This window comes from Syzygium oleosum, unplaced genomic scaffold (assembly GCF_021117445.2).
Source record: "Syzygium oleosum isolate NSW1041296 unplaced genomic scaffold, Sole_v2.1 Sole_v2.18, whole genome shotgun sequence".
NCBI lineage: Eukaryota > Viridiplantae > Streptophyta > Magnoliopsida > Myrtales > Myrtaceae > Syzygium > Syzygium oleosum.
The window spans coordinates 6031488-6048807 of NW_026607502.1; the positions used below are offsets into that span (position 1 = coordinate 6031488).

At 42.5% G+C, this 17320-nt stretch overlaps 2 protein-coding genes across 7 annotated transcripts; one reads left to right on the forward strand and one right to left on the reverse strand.

Annotated features, from left to right (window-relative positions):
- Positions 1-13: 13 nt before the first annotated feature.
- LOC115687248 (uncharacterized) lies at positions 14-1048 on the reverse strand. Its single transcript, XM_030612738.2, has 4 exons — positions 794-1048; positions 571-664; positions 341-419; positions 14-208 (listed from the first exon to the last, which is right to left on the reverse strand). Exons 1-4 carry the CDS (start codon positions 840-842, stop codon positions 14-16), a joined length of 417 nt encoding a protein of 138 aa, XP_030468598.2. The 5' UTR covers positions 843-1048.
- Positions 1049-5645: 4597 nt separating this feature from the next.
- LOC115687267 (uncharacterized) lies at positions 5646-10125 on the forward strand. Of its 6 annotated transcripts, none has more exons than XR_008818405.1 (7): positions 5648-5894; positions 5991-6179; positions 6290-6412; positions 7076-7183; positions 8081-8165; positions 9331-9415; positions 9799-10125. XR_008818405.1 is itself a non-coding variant. In XM_056319640.1 (6 exons), exons 1-6 carry the CDS (start codon positions 5697-5699, stop codon positions 9559-9561), a joined length of 777 nt encoding a protein of 258 aa, XP_056175615.1. In that variant the 5' UTR covers positions 5646-5696; the 3' UTR covers positions 9562-9762. The 6 variants fall into 6 exon arrangements, 3 of the variants coding, with proteins under 3 accessions (XP_056175615.1, XP_056175616.1, XP_056175617.1); XR_008818406.1 differs by lacking the exon at positions 9799-10125 and adding an exon at positions 9488-9558; XR_008818407.1 differs by lacking the exon at positions 9799-10125 and adding an exon at positions 9492-9558.
- Positions 10126-17320: the final 7195 nt, after the last annotated feature.

Genomic DNA, 17320 nt, shown 5'->3' on the forward strand with positions numbered 1-17320 from the left:
AACATAAATCAGCCTATAGATAGTTCACCTCTTCCTCTTCCGATTTGTAGAAGGCGCATATATCATCAACGTACTCATAGGCTTCCACGGGAACATCGGCTCGCGAATTAGCGTCATCATCTTCATCGCTTTGAGAAGGATAAGCGTCATATGGGTCGATATCCCGGATCGACTCCGAAGATGAATCCTCTGTTCTACTACCTTCAACCTGCAGTCATAAATGACGAACTTCACACATTGTTATTTGAAGCTCTGAAATTTTATGTCCAATCCAATAAACCCTAAGATGCGCCGTCAGAGCAACACGAGGTGAGATGGATCTTGTTGGCGATATACTTACTACAATGGCTGGATTTTTCTCTTCTCTGTCGGTTTCGAGAAATTCGTTCGGATAAATCTTGGCATTGAGCGGTTGGACACTGGTCAGAAAAATCGACAGAACAAAACAGAGCAAGCATGATTTCAACACCCTTCAGAAAATTGAAATTAAAGAAGAATTTGAAATAACGATGCAAGAAAGAACAGGGTAAAAAAAAAAAAAAAACAGAGCAGTGCCGAAAAAGGACATACCCTCTGATGAACGATTTAGGGCACAGAAAGGGCATGATCATGCCCCTGAAGAACTTGCGAATCTGCTTCAATTTACGGCCTTTCTTGCAGAGACCTGTAAGAAAACAGATTCAACAACAAATTCCGAACACAAAACCCGCACAGGACAAAGAAATTAACCCCAAAAAAAAAAAGAGAGAAAGAAAGACGGAGGTGGGAGGTACCGAACGGCTGACAGTCTTACCCTCGACAACTCGAACGCCGCAGGCAAGCTTCACCACGATCATCTTCATGGTTGGACAACGGGAAGATTAACTAGAGTCAGATCGAGAAAGAGAGAAACCCTCCGAATCGAGAGCGGCGAGGATCGCTACGAGCCGGAGAGAGAAGAAGCGATCGCGGCGAAAGCGAGAGAGAGAGAGCGAGTTCAGAGCAACAGGATCTGCTCAGAGACGGAGACACCCAGAGAGACAGAGACAGAGAAACAGGGGAGAGAGAATTGGGACACGGTGAGGGAGACGCAACCGGAACAGAGCATAGTATAGGAAACTTGGGACGAGGTCTTTCCCTGGTTTGGACAACGGCCCCTTTTCCCGCCAAATCCCCCTCCCCTTTCTCTTTTGGCGATTTTCATCGTACAATTTGCGGATCCCCTTATTTTGTTTTTTCCTCCTCCTCTGAATATTTTTACATACATTTCATGTATTTATTATATTTGTTTTGCCCCTTCACTAGGACGAGAAAAGGGTTAATATCAAAATCCCCCCATCCGTTTTCCACATTAAATCGATTTATCTAAGTCGTACAGCACGTGCATTTTGAATTTTCCAAGCTCTAAACAACTGGAATTTCTTTTTGCGATATATGGATGTCGGCACTTAGGCTTGGACATGATTTTAATAATCTTTTTGAAATTCAAATGATATTTAAATCTTGGCGGGAAAGTAATAGGTCAATTTTTTACCTCATAGTTTTGGTAAATAAAGTATCGTATCGTTACTCTAATGGAAGAGGGATAAGGACACTAGGAGTGTCATAACTTTCGTACGACGCTCACTTGAGTGCTATAACTTTTTTTTTCGCTCACTTGAGTGCCAAAAATTTGAAAAAAGTGATCACTTGAGCGCCAAATGCCACTTGACAGCTGAAAAATCCGACGTGGCTTCGCCGGAGCTAACATGGACAATATTTAAATTTTTTTTTTGAATTTTTGAATTTTTTTTATTATTAGTTTTTTTTATTTTTGCAAAATTTTTTTTAATGCTAGCGAGGGTCACCGGCGACCCTCGCCGGCTGTGAAGGCCTCACCCAGATTGGGCGGGGGCCGCCTTGCCCTTGGCCGCGAAGGCTCTTGGCGAGGCCGCGAAGGCCGTCTCGCCGGCAGCGGGCGAGGCCGCGAAGGCCGTCTCGCCGGCTATGGGTGAGGCGATCTCACCAGTTGTGGCCGAGGTGGTCTCGCCAGATCTTGCAAGAGCCGTCACCACCGCGGGTGAGAGCCTTCGCCACCTCGCTCGCGCCGGCGATGCCGCGACGGCCTGGCCAAGGGCCTTCGCGGCCAAGGGCAAGGCAGCCCTCGCCGGATCTGGCGAGAGCCTTCACCGCCGCGGGCAAGGCGGCCTCGCCGGATTTGGTGAGAGCTTTTGCCGCCGCGCCCGCGGCCGGTGAGGCCACAATGGCCTCGTTAAGGGCTTTCATGGCCACGGGCGAGGTGGCCTCGCCGGATCTGGCGAGAGCCTTCGCCGCCTTGCTCGTGGTGGCAAGGCCGCGATGGCCTTTGCCAAGGGCCTTCGTGGCCATACTGGCTGATGGCAAGGTGGCCTTCGCCCAGTTTGACCGAGGGCGAGGCCCCCGGCAAGGGTCACGACGACCCTCGCCAACCTTGAAAAATACAAAGAAAAATAAGAAAGAAAAAGAAAAAATCAATAAAATCAATAAAATAAAATAACATTAAAAAAATCCACGTCGGATGAAAAATTAATTAAAAAATCCACATCAGCTCATTTGCCGGAAATGGCACTCAAGTGATCTATTTTCGCTGGAAGTGGCACTCAAATGATCTATTTTACTCCGATGCGGTACTCAAGTAAACAAAAAAAAAAAGTTATAGCACTCAAGTAAGCGTCGTACAAAAGTTATGGCACTCCTAATGTCCTTATCCCAATGAAAGATAATTATACCAATGACCAGCTTCTGAGGAAATAATTAAAAAGGTTATATTTTTACGGTCTCTAACATATAATGAAGAGGGAAAAATATATATTTTCTCATTCATTTCAAAGGTCGCGGCTAATCTATATGGAGTCGGACTAATTTCCTACGATATGTCTCAATTGAATTTTTTTTAGCTTTGTTAAGGCCAACTAGAAGTTGTAATATGATGCAATCCAATTGTTTCTTTATGTGTAGAAGGCTAACCGAAACACGTCCTTTTTGGAAAGATCGCTTCTTCTTTTTATAAATCATATAGTGCTAATGAAGTTTTTCCAACATTACATGAAAAAAAAAAATCAGACACATGTCAAGTTCTCGATGATAAAAGTACATAAAAGGGTACTTTAAGATGCTACGTGGTGAGCGTTTTATAGTTTCACCGTAAGAAAAATTGAGTTCACACCACATTCATTTATATTTTCACACCGCGCAATAAGAGAATATGCAAATGATAAGCGTAATTGAGCGGACAAATAAATATAATAACAGTCCCTAAATTAAGTTTGAACAATACATACGATAAACTTGTGAGCACAAACTGATAGGTATGCAAACCGTATGCGAGACACATGTTATGTGAGTGTATCAACTTTTCTCATTTAAAAAAAAAAAACAAAAGAAAACCTTTCTCTCCCAAAAAATTGGTGATACCCCTTCAATTAAATCCCTCATTAAAGAGCTAACCAGGTCTCAACTTTCCTTCCAGCCATATTCCTTAGCTTGTACACATTCGATCTTCAATCAATGGATGCAAAAAATTGCCAAAAAATATCCCCCGTTTTTTTCTTTGATATAATAAAGCCCAATTTTAAATATATTTCTATTTCGACCAAAAAAGAGTATATTTCTATCCATCTTAGACCTTATTTTGAAACTGATTCCGGAGGTGCCAATTTTTCGGATGTAATATTTTTGGGTTAATACCACGAAAAACCCCAAATTGGTACATATGTGATATATTTACTCTGAACTAACTTTTTTACTATGAAAAACCTCAAACTGGTATACCTGTGACAGATTTACCCTTTACCCCAAACTGGTGCACTTATGACAAATTTGCCTTCTGTAAAATTGGATTAATACCAAGAAATATAACAAATTGGTAAACTTGTTACAAACGGAGGAATAAAACCCCAAACTAGTACACTCATGATATGTTACGTTCATTAAACTCAGCAATTTGATAATAAAATTCAACGGAAACTAACATGGGGTAAATTTGTCACAGGTATACCATTTTTGGGGTTTTTTGGTTGTCAAAAAATTAGTTTGAGGTAAATCTATCACAAATATATTAGTTTGAGGTTTTTCATGTTATTAACCCTATTTATTTTAGGGTTTGTTAGTGAGCCTAGCATGGGGTTCACTGTAACATATTACAAGCGAACATGAGATTTATGTTAATTACTAATTGATGACCCGATGCATGCATTTAATAATTTACTTAATAAATTTTAGGTTTTTTTTTTGGTCCGCAAACAGTCCTTAAATTTCATTCAGTAATAATGGAGTGATTACATGAGATGGACCTAGGAACACAAAAGATCCCAAATGGTATGTAGGGGACACTCAGCTGTGAGGAAGGGAATTTCGAATTTGGGTCTTAGCAATCCAACCGGCCACACTATTGGAGTCTTTCAAGCAATAGGTCGGACGGAGGTCCATTCTTTTTCATATGAATTTCACTTAGAGCAAAGAGTCGTAAATTTTTGTGGAGCGATTGCCAAACTATTTTACAAATTTAAGCCTTTGGATGAAAAATTGGTTTAATATCTCTGGATTGTTAGGAATTTAATGTTTGAGAAGGGGGGGGGGTTTATTGATTTTATTTGGTTCGAAAAAATAAAATGTACATTATGTTTGAACAATTATTTATTTTTTTTGGGTCGAATAATTTCCATGTATTGAAACGGTAGTCTAAAAAAAACAATTTTTTTTTCCTGAATCCAAAACCTATTTATTGACTCGGCCCAAACACAGGCAAAGCCTGTATCCATGTTTTCTGGGTCCGTTTGGTCGGTTCCCGTCGGACCCTGCTTTTTGAATCAATTTCGCCCATCTTCTTCGAAACCTCAACAATCTGAGAGAGAGAGATTGATTTCCGTCGTGTAACAACACTATCTTTCCACCCCGTTCGTCTCTCCCTCTTCTTTATCTCGTCCACCCCGCCAATCTCCGCACTCATCTCCGTCGTGTTGCGAGGCCCCATCTCAGCCCATATCCATATTTTACGAGTCGATTCAATTCCCTTTCGTTCTTCTTGTTAGAGATAATTATGATAATTCTCTAGGATATTATCCTATATTAAAGATAATTATAATATTTCTGGTGATTTTCTGTATCTCTCAAGATTCCGCAATATCTTTTTAATTGTGCTTATCTTTATTATATAGGCCTAATTTCATAAAAAAAGAAAAAAACAAAATATCAACTTTACCTTGAGTAACAATTTTATCCCGAACTTTTTTTTGTCACATGAAAAATCATTAACTTTCACTTAAATTTCAAATCTGGCCTGAACAATTTGAAAATTTCGCATCACGGAATGCTAGATTTAGGATTCGAGTAAAAGTTTGTGCTTTTTATTTAGACAAAAAAAAAATTTGGGTTAGAATTGTCCTTTAAGATAAAGTTGGTACCTTTTCTGGGAAATTAACCCGATTGATATATGCTACCTCAGACATAAGTAGACTGATGTAATATTTATTATGCTACGTGGAAATATACGGAGATTACTCCCGCGTACCGACTCTTCTCAGAGAATAACTCGGACTCTGCTTTCGGTCCATCTTCTTCAAAACCTCAGCGATCTCACAGAGAGAGAGAGAGAGAGATCGATCTCTTGTGGCATCTTCAAAGCGTTCGCGTTCGTCGTCTTTGGGTTTTGGGAGTTGAGGGAGACGGAGAGGGAGAGGAAGGGAAGGGAAGGGAAGGAGATGGGGAGAGGAGGGAAGGTGTGCTGCAGATTGGATCCACTGGATTTCGACCCTTCGAGGCTGCGGGTTCGGAAGTTCCTTCGTCGGCAGATCAAGGTTCGGATCATGCTTCCGATGAGCATCCGATGCAACACCTGCGAGAATCACATTCGCCAGGGGACCAAGCTTCATTCCAGGAAGGAGGAAGTCGCCGGCGAGGTAGGTGGGGTGGCATGGCATGGTGGGGGTTGCTTTTTCCGTATCTGTGGAGTTGATTTCTTCCTCCTTTTCTTTGTTTTTGTTTTGGCATGGCAGACGGCCTTGGCGGGGGGGATCAAGAGGTTTAGGTTTTACTTCAAATGCACCAAGTGCTCTGCTGTCCTCACCATCAAAACTTATCATCCGCCGCAGGATCCCGATTACGTGGTGGAGTCCGGGGCGACGAGAATTTTCGAGCCCCTGACTCCACCGCGTGATTCTGAGCCCCGGCGTAAGCAGGACGAGGTACAAGATTGCGCCTTCTTTTTTTGAATTGTTGGGTCTCTTGGAGTTCGGTCGGACTTTGGGAAGAACTGAACGCGACTTGTGCCTTTTCTATTTGTGGGTTTGGGCAGGTGGTGGAGAATGAGAAAAGGAGTAGTGAGGCTGAAGAGATGGGCGATGTTATGAACCCCTTGCAGAACAGTACGTCCGATTCCAAGAGAGGGATGGCGCCTGATGAATTGAATTCCACGAAGGTAAGTTATTTGAACTTTCTGCATTATTTTCTCTGTTGTTTGAGTAACGATTTGTGCAGTCCCTGAGCGGATACTATCATTACTATGCTGATTGGTTTATCACCAAAGTTTGCAAAATATCATTTTTTTTCCACGGACATGAAATTGATTTCATGTTGCTTAGAAAATATCATATCAGTGTAGATGCAATGCTAGAGGTATCTGCTGCAAAGGTTTGAGTTGTTTCCCATTTAAATCGGCATTCTTCTTGCCGAATATGGTGATGAAGGGGTCAGTGGTCGTTTTATGAGCTCTTGCATTGAGGATATAGGGCACCATCCTACTCAAGCATTCACATTACCATTCTTGGTCTTCTTGCTTCTACTTCCTGTGTTAAGTATGGTTGCCTTCATGGTTGCGTTTATGACTTGATGGTTAGACCTTTTATTCCATAAGCTCTGACTTGGAGAATTTTCTAAATACCGTGGTCCAGTTCCTATCCGTCACCAACAAAGAAATTGGAGGAAGAGGATGAAGCTCTCATTAAATCATTAGTATTCCATGTTATTATTAAACCACCCTTTTGTATTTGGTTTTGCATCTATTTTGCATCCCTCTACATTTCATTAAATATCTTCCATCCATTTCATCTATACTTGTTGCTTCCCTGAAACTTTCCTGCAGAAATCCAAAAATTTTGTACGTAGGATCGAAGACGTAGATTCTGAGGATGAGGAAGACCTGACTCGACCTTGTGCTAGTTATGACGATTCATTGAACAATGCTCTCAAGGTCAGTAATTCTCTTATTGTCAGCATATTCGCTTCCTTGTCAGCTACCTTTAATCGTGGGAATCTTATAAGAACAATCTTGAACGTGTTATGCATAAATTCTGGCTGAACTGGTCATTTGCTTAATAAGGTACCCGTGTATCAGTCTATAAGATGTATATGGTTTTTTAATCTATGTATAATCCATGGATATATCTAAAAGTTTGAGCTCGTTTGAAGATACTCTATTGCAAAGGCTCTGTTTTTGTGACCATCAATTCCTGATTCAGTATGGATTAAGTTTACAATTGTCTTGCTTTACTTGGTGTATCCATGGTTAGGTCCTAAAAGTTCTCAAGTACTTTTTCATAACTCCTTACTCTTTGAAGTTGCTGATTCTTCAAGAGCATGCAAATGTCTGACGATACACATGACATGGAATGAGCACATAAGGTGACATGGATTAAGCAAAGCAAAGCATGCTATCTAGATCAAATCCTCAATGCATATGCATCTTATGCAAAAGACGAGCCTGTTAATTGTCAGTACGTGCATGTATTTCCAACTCTTAATGCAAGTATTTGCCAAACTTCTCAGAAAGAGCATGGTTTACTGGTTTGCTGATTTTGTATACACTGTTGATAAAACTGATGGTACCTCAATTCGATAATAAGGAAAGGTGGACGTGCTTTGTGGTTTAGTTCGTCTTCCATTTGCTTTCTTGAAGTTTCTCACTCCCTCTACCTAAGAATACACATTACCAAGTTGGTTTCTTTTTCTTTATGTGATTTGTAAGGATATTTTTGCCAGTGTTTTTGATTCGTTGCAACAATTAGTTGTTGATTTAACATGGAATTGTCTTTTGCTGTTGAGGCCTAGAGAAAAGCTTACTTATATGCGGGTTTGATTTGAAATGCAGAAGAGAAAATTTTCCGAGGAATTTCCGGACGAGCCAACAAGTTCCTTGACAAAAGCTACTACCAGTGACATCTCGAATGACAGAGGTATGTCACATTTTTTGAACACGTTTTCTACGATTACGTTAGCTCTCCTTGGTTGGGATTTATGGTATTATTGTCTGTCTGAATGATGGATGTGTGGAAATAGATAGGCTCGGCACTTCCCTTTTCCTGCATGTGCTTTGGATTGTATTAAATGCAGTCTCCCTTTGTGGAAGTAGACTTAACTTTTAGAAAGTAACTTTTTCCATGTGACGGTGGTTGCTGTAGTGAGTTTTCTGGTTACGTTTCCATACTCAAGGTCAGTAATGCTCTTATTGTCAGCATATTCACTTCCTTGTCAGCTACCTTTAAGTGTGGGAATTTTAATTAGAGCAGTCTTGAATGTGTTATGCATAAGTTCTGGCTGAACTGGTCATTTGCTTAATAAGGTGCCTGTGCATCAGTTTATAAGATGTATATGGTTCTACAATCTATGTATAATCCATGCATATATCTAAAAGTTTGAGCTCGTTTGAAGATACTCTATTGCAAATGCCCTGTTTTTGTGACCATCAATCCATTCAGTATGGATTAAGTTTACAATTCTTGGTTTACTTGCATTAGATGTATATGCATTGACAATGTGATCTGTATAACATGCTTTTCTTTGTTTAGTCCTTGTGTTTAAGAATAAGCAACTTCGAAGAGTAAGGAGTTAGAAAAATAACTTGAGAACTTTCAGGACCTAATCATGGATACACCAAGAGATGTTCTTAAAGTTGTTAGATCATAGTTCGTGTATCACCTGTCATCAAGCAAAAAACAAGTGTGTTAATTGCCAGTACTTGCCAACTCCTGATGGAAATATCTTTTAAACTTCTCAGAAAGAGCTTGATTTACTGGTTTTGCTGATTGTATATACACTGTCGATAAAACTGATAGTACCTCGATTCGATAATTAGGAAAGGTGGACGTGCTTTGTGGTTTACATTGTCTTCCATGTGGTTTCTTGATTCTTCTCAAAAGAATTACTAGTGTTCTTTAAATTTCCCCTCTACTTAAGAATACATATTACCAAGTTGGTTTCTTTTTCTCTGTGTAATTTGTTAGGAATTATTATAGTTGTTTTGGATTTGAGGCGAGCATAAGTTGTTGATTTAATATGGAATTGTCTTTTGTTGTTGAGGCCTAGAGAAAAGCTTACTTATATGTTTGATTTGAAATGCAGAAGAGGAAATTTTCTGAGGAATTTCTGGACAAGCCAACGGATTCCTTGACAAAAGCTACTTCCAGTGACATCTTGAGTGACGGAGGTATGTCACGTTTTTCGAACATGTTTTCTTCAATTGTGTTAGCTCTTCTGAATGATGGATGTGTTGAGATAGATAGGCTGGGCACTTCCCTTTTCCTGCAAGTGCTTTGGACTGTATTAAAATGCAGACTCCCTTCGTGGAAGTAGACTTGACTTTTATAAAGTAACTTTTTCCATGTGATGGTGGTTGTGTCTGCGAGTTTTCTGGTTACATTTCCGTGTCTTTCCATCATGTCTGTGGTCTTTCTCTTTTCCGTTAGAAATAAGTATTGCTTGGTTGTTACATGAGGATCTATACTGTACTGAAATAAATATTGCTGGGTTGTGACAAACTCATGTCTTTGTTCCTTGTTCATTGACTCATATTTTTGTTATGTTTAACAGGAAATCATGTCGGGTTCACGGGACCGGAGCGAGAGTAAATTGTTGTCCAATTCTTCCTCTGTGCGAATTGCTGTGGTAAAGAAAGCTGGTCCAACCTCTAGTCCGAGCATTGCACTCTAGTCTTTATGTCAAAACTATGAAAGTAGTGATGATGAGGATTGAACCATTGGATACCATTCGTCTTCTAGCTGTATTAGCAGTTTTTTTACTCCATCTCCCCTTAATTTCTCACTCAAGGAAAAACAAATGCGACATGTTTTTTGATGGGAACTCGGCCTTCATCTTGCTCCGCGAAGTTTTCCCTTTTGAAATTTTCTTCTTGGTGCATGCTTGTCTCACAATTCTGCAATCTATATGGGGCCTTTTGTTCTTAACACTGGCGATGGACCGATTAAAGAATATCACGCCGGGACAGTTTTTCACCAAACACTAGTGAGAAAGTTGAACTGGACTGCTAAACTAATCGTTTCCCACTTTGTTTCTGAATTGCCTCAAGTAATTGCCCACTGTTTCTCTGGGTGATAATCGTTGGGATTCCCATCAAATAACAGCATATAAGAGTCCGCCTTTGTAAGCAGGAAGCGCAATCATTCATAACGGTAGATTGTAGTAGTTTCTTATGATCGAACTGGCAGAATGTTAGAACAACATTACATTGTAAGCATACTTAGATTAGGATTCTGTCAAATTGTTTAACCCTTCACTAGGAGGAGAAAGGGTTAGAATCAAAACCGTCCGTTTCCTAGTAAGTCGATTTATCTAAGTCTTGTGATCCATGCATTTTGACTTTTCTAAGCTCGAAACAACTGAAACTTTTTGCAATATATGAATGTCAACATGTAGGTTTGCACGTAATTTATAATAATTTTTTTGAAATTCAACTAATATTTAAATTTTGGTGGGAAAGTAAAAGATCAATTTTTTACCTCATAGTTTTAGTAAATAAAGTATCAAATTTTTTTTCTAATGGAAGATAAATTTACCAATCATCAATTTTTGAGGAAATAATTAAAAAAGGTGGTATTTTACAATCTCAGTCATATAAAGAAGAGGAAAAAAATATGTATTCCCTGCAGCAACTAGCTTACGTGTGGAGTCGGACTATTTTCCTATGATATGTCTCCACTAAATTTAAAGGCAAAAGTACACCAGAAGTGCCATAACTTGTGTACGGCGATCACTTTGGTGCCATAACTTTTTTTCGGATCACTTTAGTGTCAAGTCGGAGGAAAAAAGATCACTTAAGTGCCAATTTGGCCGGAAATCCGACGTGGCATTTTTTATTAATTTTTGACGCCGACGTGGCTCGCTGGAGAATGAGTCAGCGCGTACAGTCAGCATTTTTTATTTTAAATAATTTTTTTCCAGCTTGTACAGTAAGTATTTTTATTTTAAATAAATTTTTTTCCTTTTTTTTTTCCTCTTCTTTCCTTTCTTTTCTCCCCTCGCCGGCCGGTTGCCGATGGCTGGCCGGCCACCGGTGAAGCCCGGGAAGGGCTGGGCGAGGGCGGCCTTGCCCATGGTCGGCGAGGGGCGGCCTCGCCAGATTTGGGAGAGGCGACCTCGCCGGCGACAGGCGAGGGCTGCCCTCACCGGATCTGGCGAGGGCGACCCTCGCCCGCCCAGGCGAGGGCTTCCCTCGCCCGACGCCGGCGAGGGTTGCCCTCGCCTAAGTCGGGCGTGGGCGACCCTTGCCCGACGCCGGCGAGGGGCGGCCTCGCTTGTCGCCGGCGAGGGCCGTGTCACGCCCCGCACTCCTCGGCGCGCCACATCCCTCGCAAGGGTCGATTCGTGTGCGACGTCCCAGGACGCGTCGCCGACCCAACACCCAACACAGAGATTTAAAGCACATGCGGAAGTAATTAAAACCACCCGTACATTAAAATACACCTGACCAAGGATAGCCATACAACAACCAGCACGGATAAATATACACTTATTTTGACATTGGGAAACATATACAATATTCATATACAGCCCACACTCAAAAATCAAAAGCGGGTACGTGGCTCGGCGATCAAACACTATATCTAGCCGGGGCTCCTCCCAAAACGTTTCAATACGCCTGCCATCCTCAGGGCCGGGGGTCTGAAAAAATTGGTTTTCAACAACAGTGAGAATAAATCTCAGCGAGTAATTCCCTAAACCTAAATTAGGCTAAAGTGCACCTCCTGACGAGTACTAAATCAACACACCAAGCAAATCATAATTGACTTAGGCCCTCGGGCCCAAATCCAACACTCACCTTGCCCTGCAGGTTAGGCACTTACAATTCAAGCATAAAACATAGGATCCAGTCGCAGCACATGTACACATCATTTGGTCACAACGCATGTCATGCTTATGCTCGTGCTCATACGCGTGCTCACGCCCCATCAATGCATTTTCGCACGCTTGCACTCTAGCATACTTGCCATTTATCAATTTCTCCTCCGACCCGCGTTAAACGCATCAGGTCCGACCCGCGTAAAACGCATCAGGTCTATCACTATCCAGCACTTCCTGGCCCGCGTAAACGCATCAGGCCCAGTGTCTCTAGCCCGCGTAAACGCATCAGGCGCAACACCGATCTCCATATACGGACCGAACCCGCGTAAACGCATCAGGTTGGCCGTCTTCCGGCAATCCGGGCATCGTCCCGCGTTAAACGCCTCAGGACGGGTTCACTACTCCGTGTAAAACGCATCAGGGTTTATTGTGATCACACATTCACAAGCACCAATTTTCATCTGAACCCCGCGTTAAACGCATCAGGGCATTTTAGGTGATCACAATGCACATGTCACTCGAGCACACTTGTAAACGCACATGCCGTGCCAATGCTCGTGATGCAAACTCATGGCTATAACGTTCACATATGGGCATTCACTTGCACCGCACCACTTACTCAAATCACGATGCAATCATGCGCACTTGCACCACGCATATTCAATTTCATAAATCAACATGCCCAATCAGACAATCAATTCAAATCAGCCATGACATCAACTTGACACACAATCCATGCACGATCCACACAACCGGGATAACAAGAGCCCTCGCATTCGAGGCCCGCCAAGCTATTCCATTCTTAGTCCCGCTAAACAAGCAACATGGCATCCTAAAATCAATCACAACAAGGCTCATTTAGCCAGTCAATTGATCAATGCGATCATTCCCGGTAATTGCACAATTAAACTTCAAATTGATCACGCCTCGCCTAAATCAAATCCTGTCGTGACCAGCCACTATACCGCAATGTCTAGGCCAATAAATATCTTCAAAATGTCCCATTAAACTCCCCAAACCATCATTCTAATCGGCCACCACAAAGATCAAATGAGGCGCGCACTAAAATCCATATTTAAAGTCCGAACTTACTCCAAACTTGGACCGCTCCGTACCAATCTGTCCAGCCATCTCACGGCACCTCGCGGGTCACTAAATCTCAACTAAATTGTCGCACTAAGCCCGTAAAATAGCCACCAAGACAGCCACCATTCGGTCTCCCGATTTCACCCGCTAAATCCACAATTCCGTCCAAATCACGGCACCTATGCCTCGCCACATCACAGCACACTATAGTCCACTAAACCTCAATTAAATCATCATTCTCGGTCACTAAACGGGCCACAAAAATCAGCCCATAGCGGCCTCCACTCGGTCCTCAATTTGCACCCGCCAAATTCACATTTTCGCCCAAATTAAGGCGCCTATGCCCAGCCGACTCACAGCACAATACGGGCCTCTAAATCTCAATTAAATCATCACACTAAGCCTCGAAATCAGCCACCATATCATCCTCTAACAACCTCTACAATTTAACCCCTAAAATACCCTAATTAACCCCTAAAACCCATCTAGAAATGCAAATTGTCCTAATTAGGGCTTAGGGTCAAACTCACCGGGTGTCCTAAGCTTCAAACCGAGCTGAACACGTGGTAATGGCGGCTGGACAGCGGCGGTCCCTCGCCGGAACAGTAACGGCGGCGGCGGCTCCCGGCGAACGGCGCGAGCGACGGCGACGGTCTAAGCTAATCCACGGCCTAGAGAGGGAGAGAGAGAGGGGCACGGTCAGAGATAGAGAGAGAAATGGAACGGCTGGACGGCCGGGCGAGGCGACGGATCCGCGCCGGAATAGTGACGGCGGCGGCGGAGCTCCTCCGGCGAAGGGCCTTCCACGGCCAAAACAAAGAGGAAGAGAGGGGGAAGGGGGCTCACGGGTTGGAAGGGAGAGGGGGCTGACCGGCTGAGGTGAGAGGAACGGCGGCTCACGGCGGCGGCACCAGAGACGGCGACGGCGCTCCGGCGAAGACGCACGGCGCTGAGAAAGGGGGGGGGGACGAATCGGTGGTGACGGGGCAGCAAGGCGACGGCCGGGACGATGGCGGCGACGTCTAGGTGTCGGGGCGGTTCTGGGGGGCTGGCCGGACGACTGGACGACGGCTGGGACTCGCCGGATGCGGCGGCGAGCCGAGCTCGCGCGCTCGGGAGAGGAGGAAGGCAGCGTCGGGCGGAGCTGCCGCGCGGCGCGGCGGCGCGACGACGGTGCGAGGAGGATGGCGGCGTCGGCGGTTGCTTGGGCGGCGTCAGGCGGAGCTGGATGGGTGGTCGAGCAGCAGCCGGCGAGCAGAGCAGGAACGAAGCAGAACCAGGCGAGTTCGGGGAAGGAAGAAGGAAGAAGAAGAAGAGAAAGAAAGAAGAAAAGAAACGAAGAGAGAGAGAGAGAGAGCAGGTGGGAGTGGGTGAGCTGAGGGGACGTGGGCAGGGGGAGACGTGCGCGGAGAGGACATGCGCGGCAGAGGAGAGAGAGAGAATAAAAGAAATTAAACTTCATTCAAATATTAATCGCGATTCGATGGCCCAAATTAAAAACCGAAAGTGGTCTACCGGTCCAAAATAAGCCTCGCACATAAAAAGGGACAAAGGCCAAATTAATTAGACCAAATCATAACGAGGGAGGTCTACTAGTCCAAATTCGCACGTGGTCAAAAACTCCCATTTTTCCATCATTCCTGACAATCTCAACGCTGGTCACAACAATATCGACACCGTCCAATTTATTTTGTCCCGAAACTCCCGGAAATCGATTGCCAAGTTCGGGATCCAAATAACGGCCAAATTTGATCGAGTGCGATTCTAGCGAAATCTCTAATTTAAAATGATAACCGGGAGTGATCAGTTCCCGGGCGAGATTTTACTATAAGCACACTGACAAATTACGCGTTTTATAAATCCCAAAAATGGGCCGAAATTCGGGATGTCACAGGCCGCCTCGCCCAGATCTGGCGAGGCCGCCCCTCGCCGGCCATGGGCAAGGCTGCCCTCGCCCAGCCCTTCCCGGGCTTCGTCGATGGCCGGCCGGCGAGGGGAGAAAAGAAAAAAAAGAAAAGAAAGGAAAAAGGAAAGAAGAGGAAAAAAAAAAGAAAAAAATTTATTTAAAATAAAAAAATGCTGACTGTACATACTGAAAAAAAAAATTTTTAAAATAAAAAATGCTGACTGTACACGCTGATTCATCCTCCGGCAAGCCACGTCGGCATAAAAAATTAATAAAAAATGCCACGTTGGATTTTCGGCCAAATTTACACTTAAGTGATCTCTTTTTCTCCGACTTGGCACCAAAGTGATCCGAAAAAAAGTTATGGCACCAAAGTGATCGTCATACATAAGTTATGGCACTTCTGATATACTTTTGCCGAATTTTAGGTTGGAAATTGTTTCTTTATGTATAAGAATGCTAACTGAAGTGACCTTCTTGGAAGATTAACCTATTTTAAATCATATAGTGCTAATGAACTTTTTTCCAACATTACATGACATATATGAAAAAAATGAGACATATATCAAGTTCTCAGTGATAAAAGGAGGGAAAATTGTCCCAAAACTTATAAATCTATTGCATTTTTGCCAATTTAGTTCTAAACTTTTCAATTTTGCCAATTCAGTCTTAAACCTTTTGCATTTGTGCTAATTTAGTCAATACAGCCAATTTTAACTAGCCGGCGCTACCGTCTCGCCAACGCTGACGTGACAATTTTTTTAATATTTTATTTTTTTGAATTTTTCTTTTATTTTTTTTTTCTATTTTTCTTCCCTCTGGCTTGCAAGGTCGACCTCACCGGCCTCTGGCGAAGCTTACCCCCGCTGGCCATTAGCGAGGGCGAGGCTTGCCTTGGCTGGATGAGGCTCGACCTCGCCCTGTCGCTGGTAGGCGAGGTCAAGCCTCGCCTAGCCATGGTGAGGCCGATTGCGCTGTCACAAGGTTCTCCAATGCCTTGGCTAGGCGAGGCTTGCCTTCGCTAGTAACCGGCGGGGGCGAGCTTCACTAGAGGCCGACAAGGTGACCTCGTCGGGAAGAAGGGTAGGAAAAAAAAGAAAAATAAAAAAATATTTAAAATATTTAAAAAATTGCCACTACAACATTGGTCAGATGGCCAGTGCCAGCCAGCGTCCAAGTTAGCATCAGCCGGTCAAAATTGGCCGGATTGATTGAATTGACATAAATATAAAAGGTTTAGGACTGAATTGACATAAATACAAAAGGTTTATGACCGAATTGATAAAATTGAAAGGTTTATGACTGAATTAACAAAAATGCAATAAGTTTTTGACTTTTTGGATAATTTTCCTAGTAAAAGTACATAAAAGGGTATTATAAGGTACTACGTGGTGAACATTTTATAATTTTGCCATATGAAAAATTGAGTTACACCACATTCATTCATAGTTTAACACTGTGCAATAAGAGAATACACAAATGATAAGCGTAATTAAGCAGATAAATAATTGTTAAAACAATCCCTAAAATAAATTTGAACAAAAATCAAACATAAATGAAAAAAAAATCAGACATTACATGACATATATGAAAAAATAATTAGACATATCAAGTTCTCAATAATAAAGTACATAAAAGAGTAGTATAAGCTACTACGTGGTGAGGATTTTATAATTTCACCGTACGAAAAATTGAGTTACAACACATTCATTTATACGTTTACGCTGCGCAATAAGAAAATACTTAAATGATAAGCGTAATTGAGCGGATAAATAATGTTAAAACAATCTCTAAAATAAGTTTGAACAATACAATAAACTCGTGAAAACAAATGGATAGGTATGCAACGGTTGGATATATCCACTGTTCTCATTAACGAGATGAGATGGACCTTGTTGGCCATAAACTTACTACATTGGCTGGATTTTTTTTTTTTTTTTTTTTTTTTTTTTTCTGTCTCGTTCAAGAAATTCGTTTGGATAAATCTTGACATTGAGCGGTTGGACACTGGTCAGAAAAATCAACAGAAAAAAACCAGAGCAAGCGAGAACATGTAAATGTCTGATGATACACATGGCACGGAATAAGCACATACGGTGACATGGATTTAGCAGAAAAAAGCATGCTATCCAAATCAAGTCCTCAATGCATATGCATCTAATGCAAAAGACGAGCCCGTTAATTGCCAGTACGTGCATGTATTTCCTACTCTTAATGCAAGTATCTGCCAAACTTCTTAGAAAGAGCATGGTTTACTGGTTT

Excerpts from the sequence above, each read along its gene's own strand:
- LOC115687248 (XM_030612738.2), bottom strand. The coding sequence starts at position 842 with ATGAAGATGATCGTGGTGAAGCTTGCCTGCGGCGTTCGAGTTGTCGAG. Across the intron at positions 420-570 it reads CCTAAATCGTTCATCAGAGG|TGTCCAACCGCTCAATGCCA; the intron begins GTATGTCCTTTT and ends TTTTCTGACCAG. Across the intron at positions 209-340 it reads AGAAAAATCCAGCCATTGTA|GTTGAAGGTAGTAGAACAGA; the intron begins GTAAGTATATCG and ends TTATGACTGCAG.
- LOC115687267 (XM_056319640.1), top strand. The coding sequence starts at position 5,697 with ATGGGGAGAGGAGGGAAGGTGTGCTGCAGATTGGATCCACTGGATTTC. Across the intron at positions 5,895-5,990 it reads AGGAGGAAGTCGCCGGCGAG|ACGGCCTTGGCGGGGGGGAT; the intron begins GTAGGTGGGGTG and ends TTGGCATGGCAG. Across the intron at positions 6,413-7,075 it reads ATGAATTGAATTCCACGAAG|AAATCCAAAAATTTTGTACG; the intron begins GTAAGTTATTTG and ends ACTTTCCTGCAG.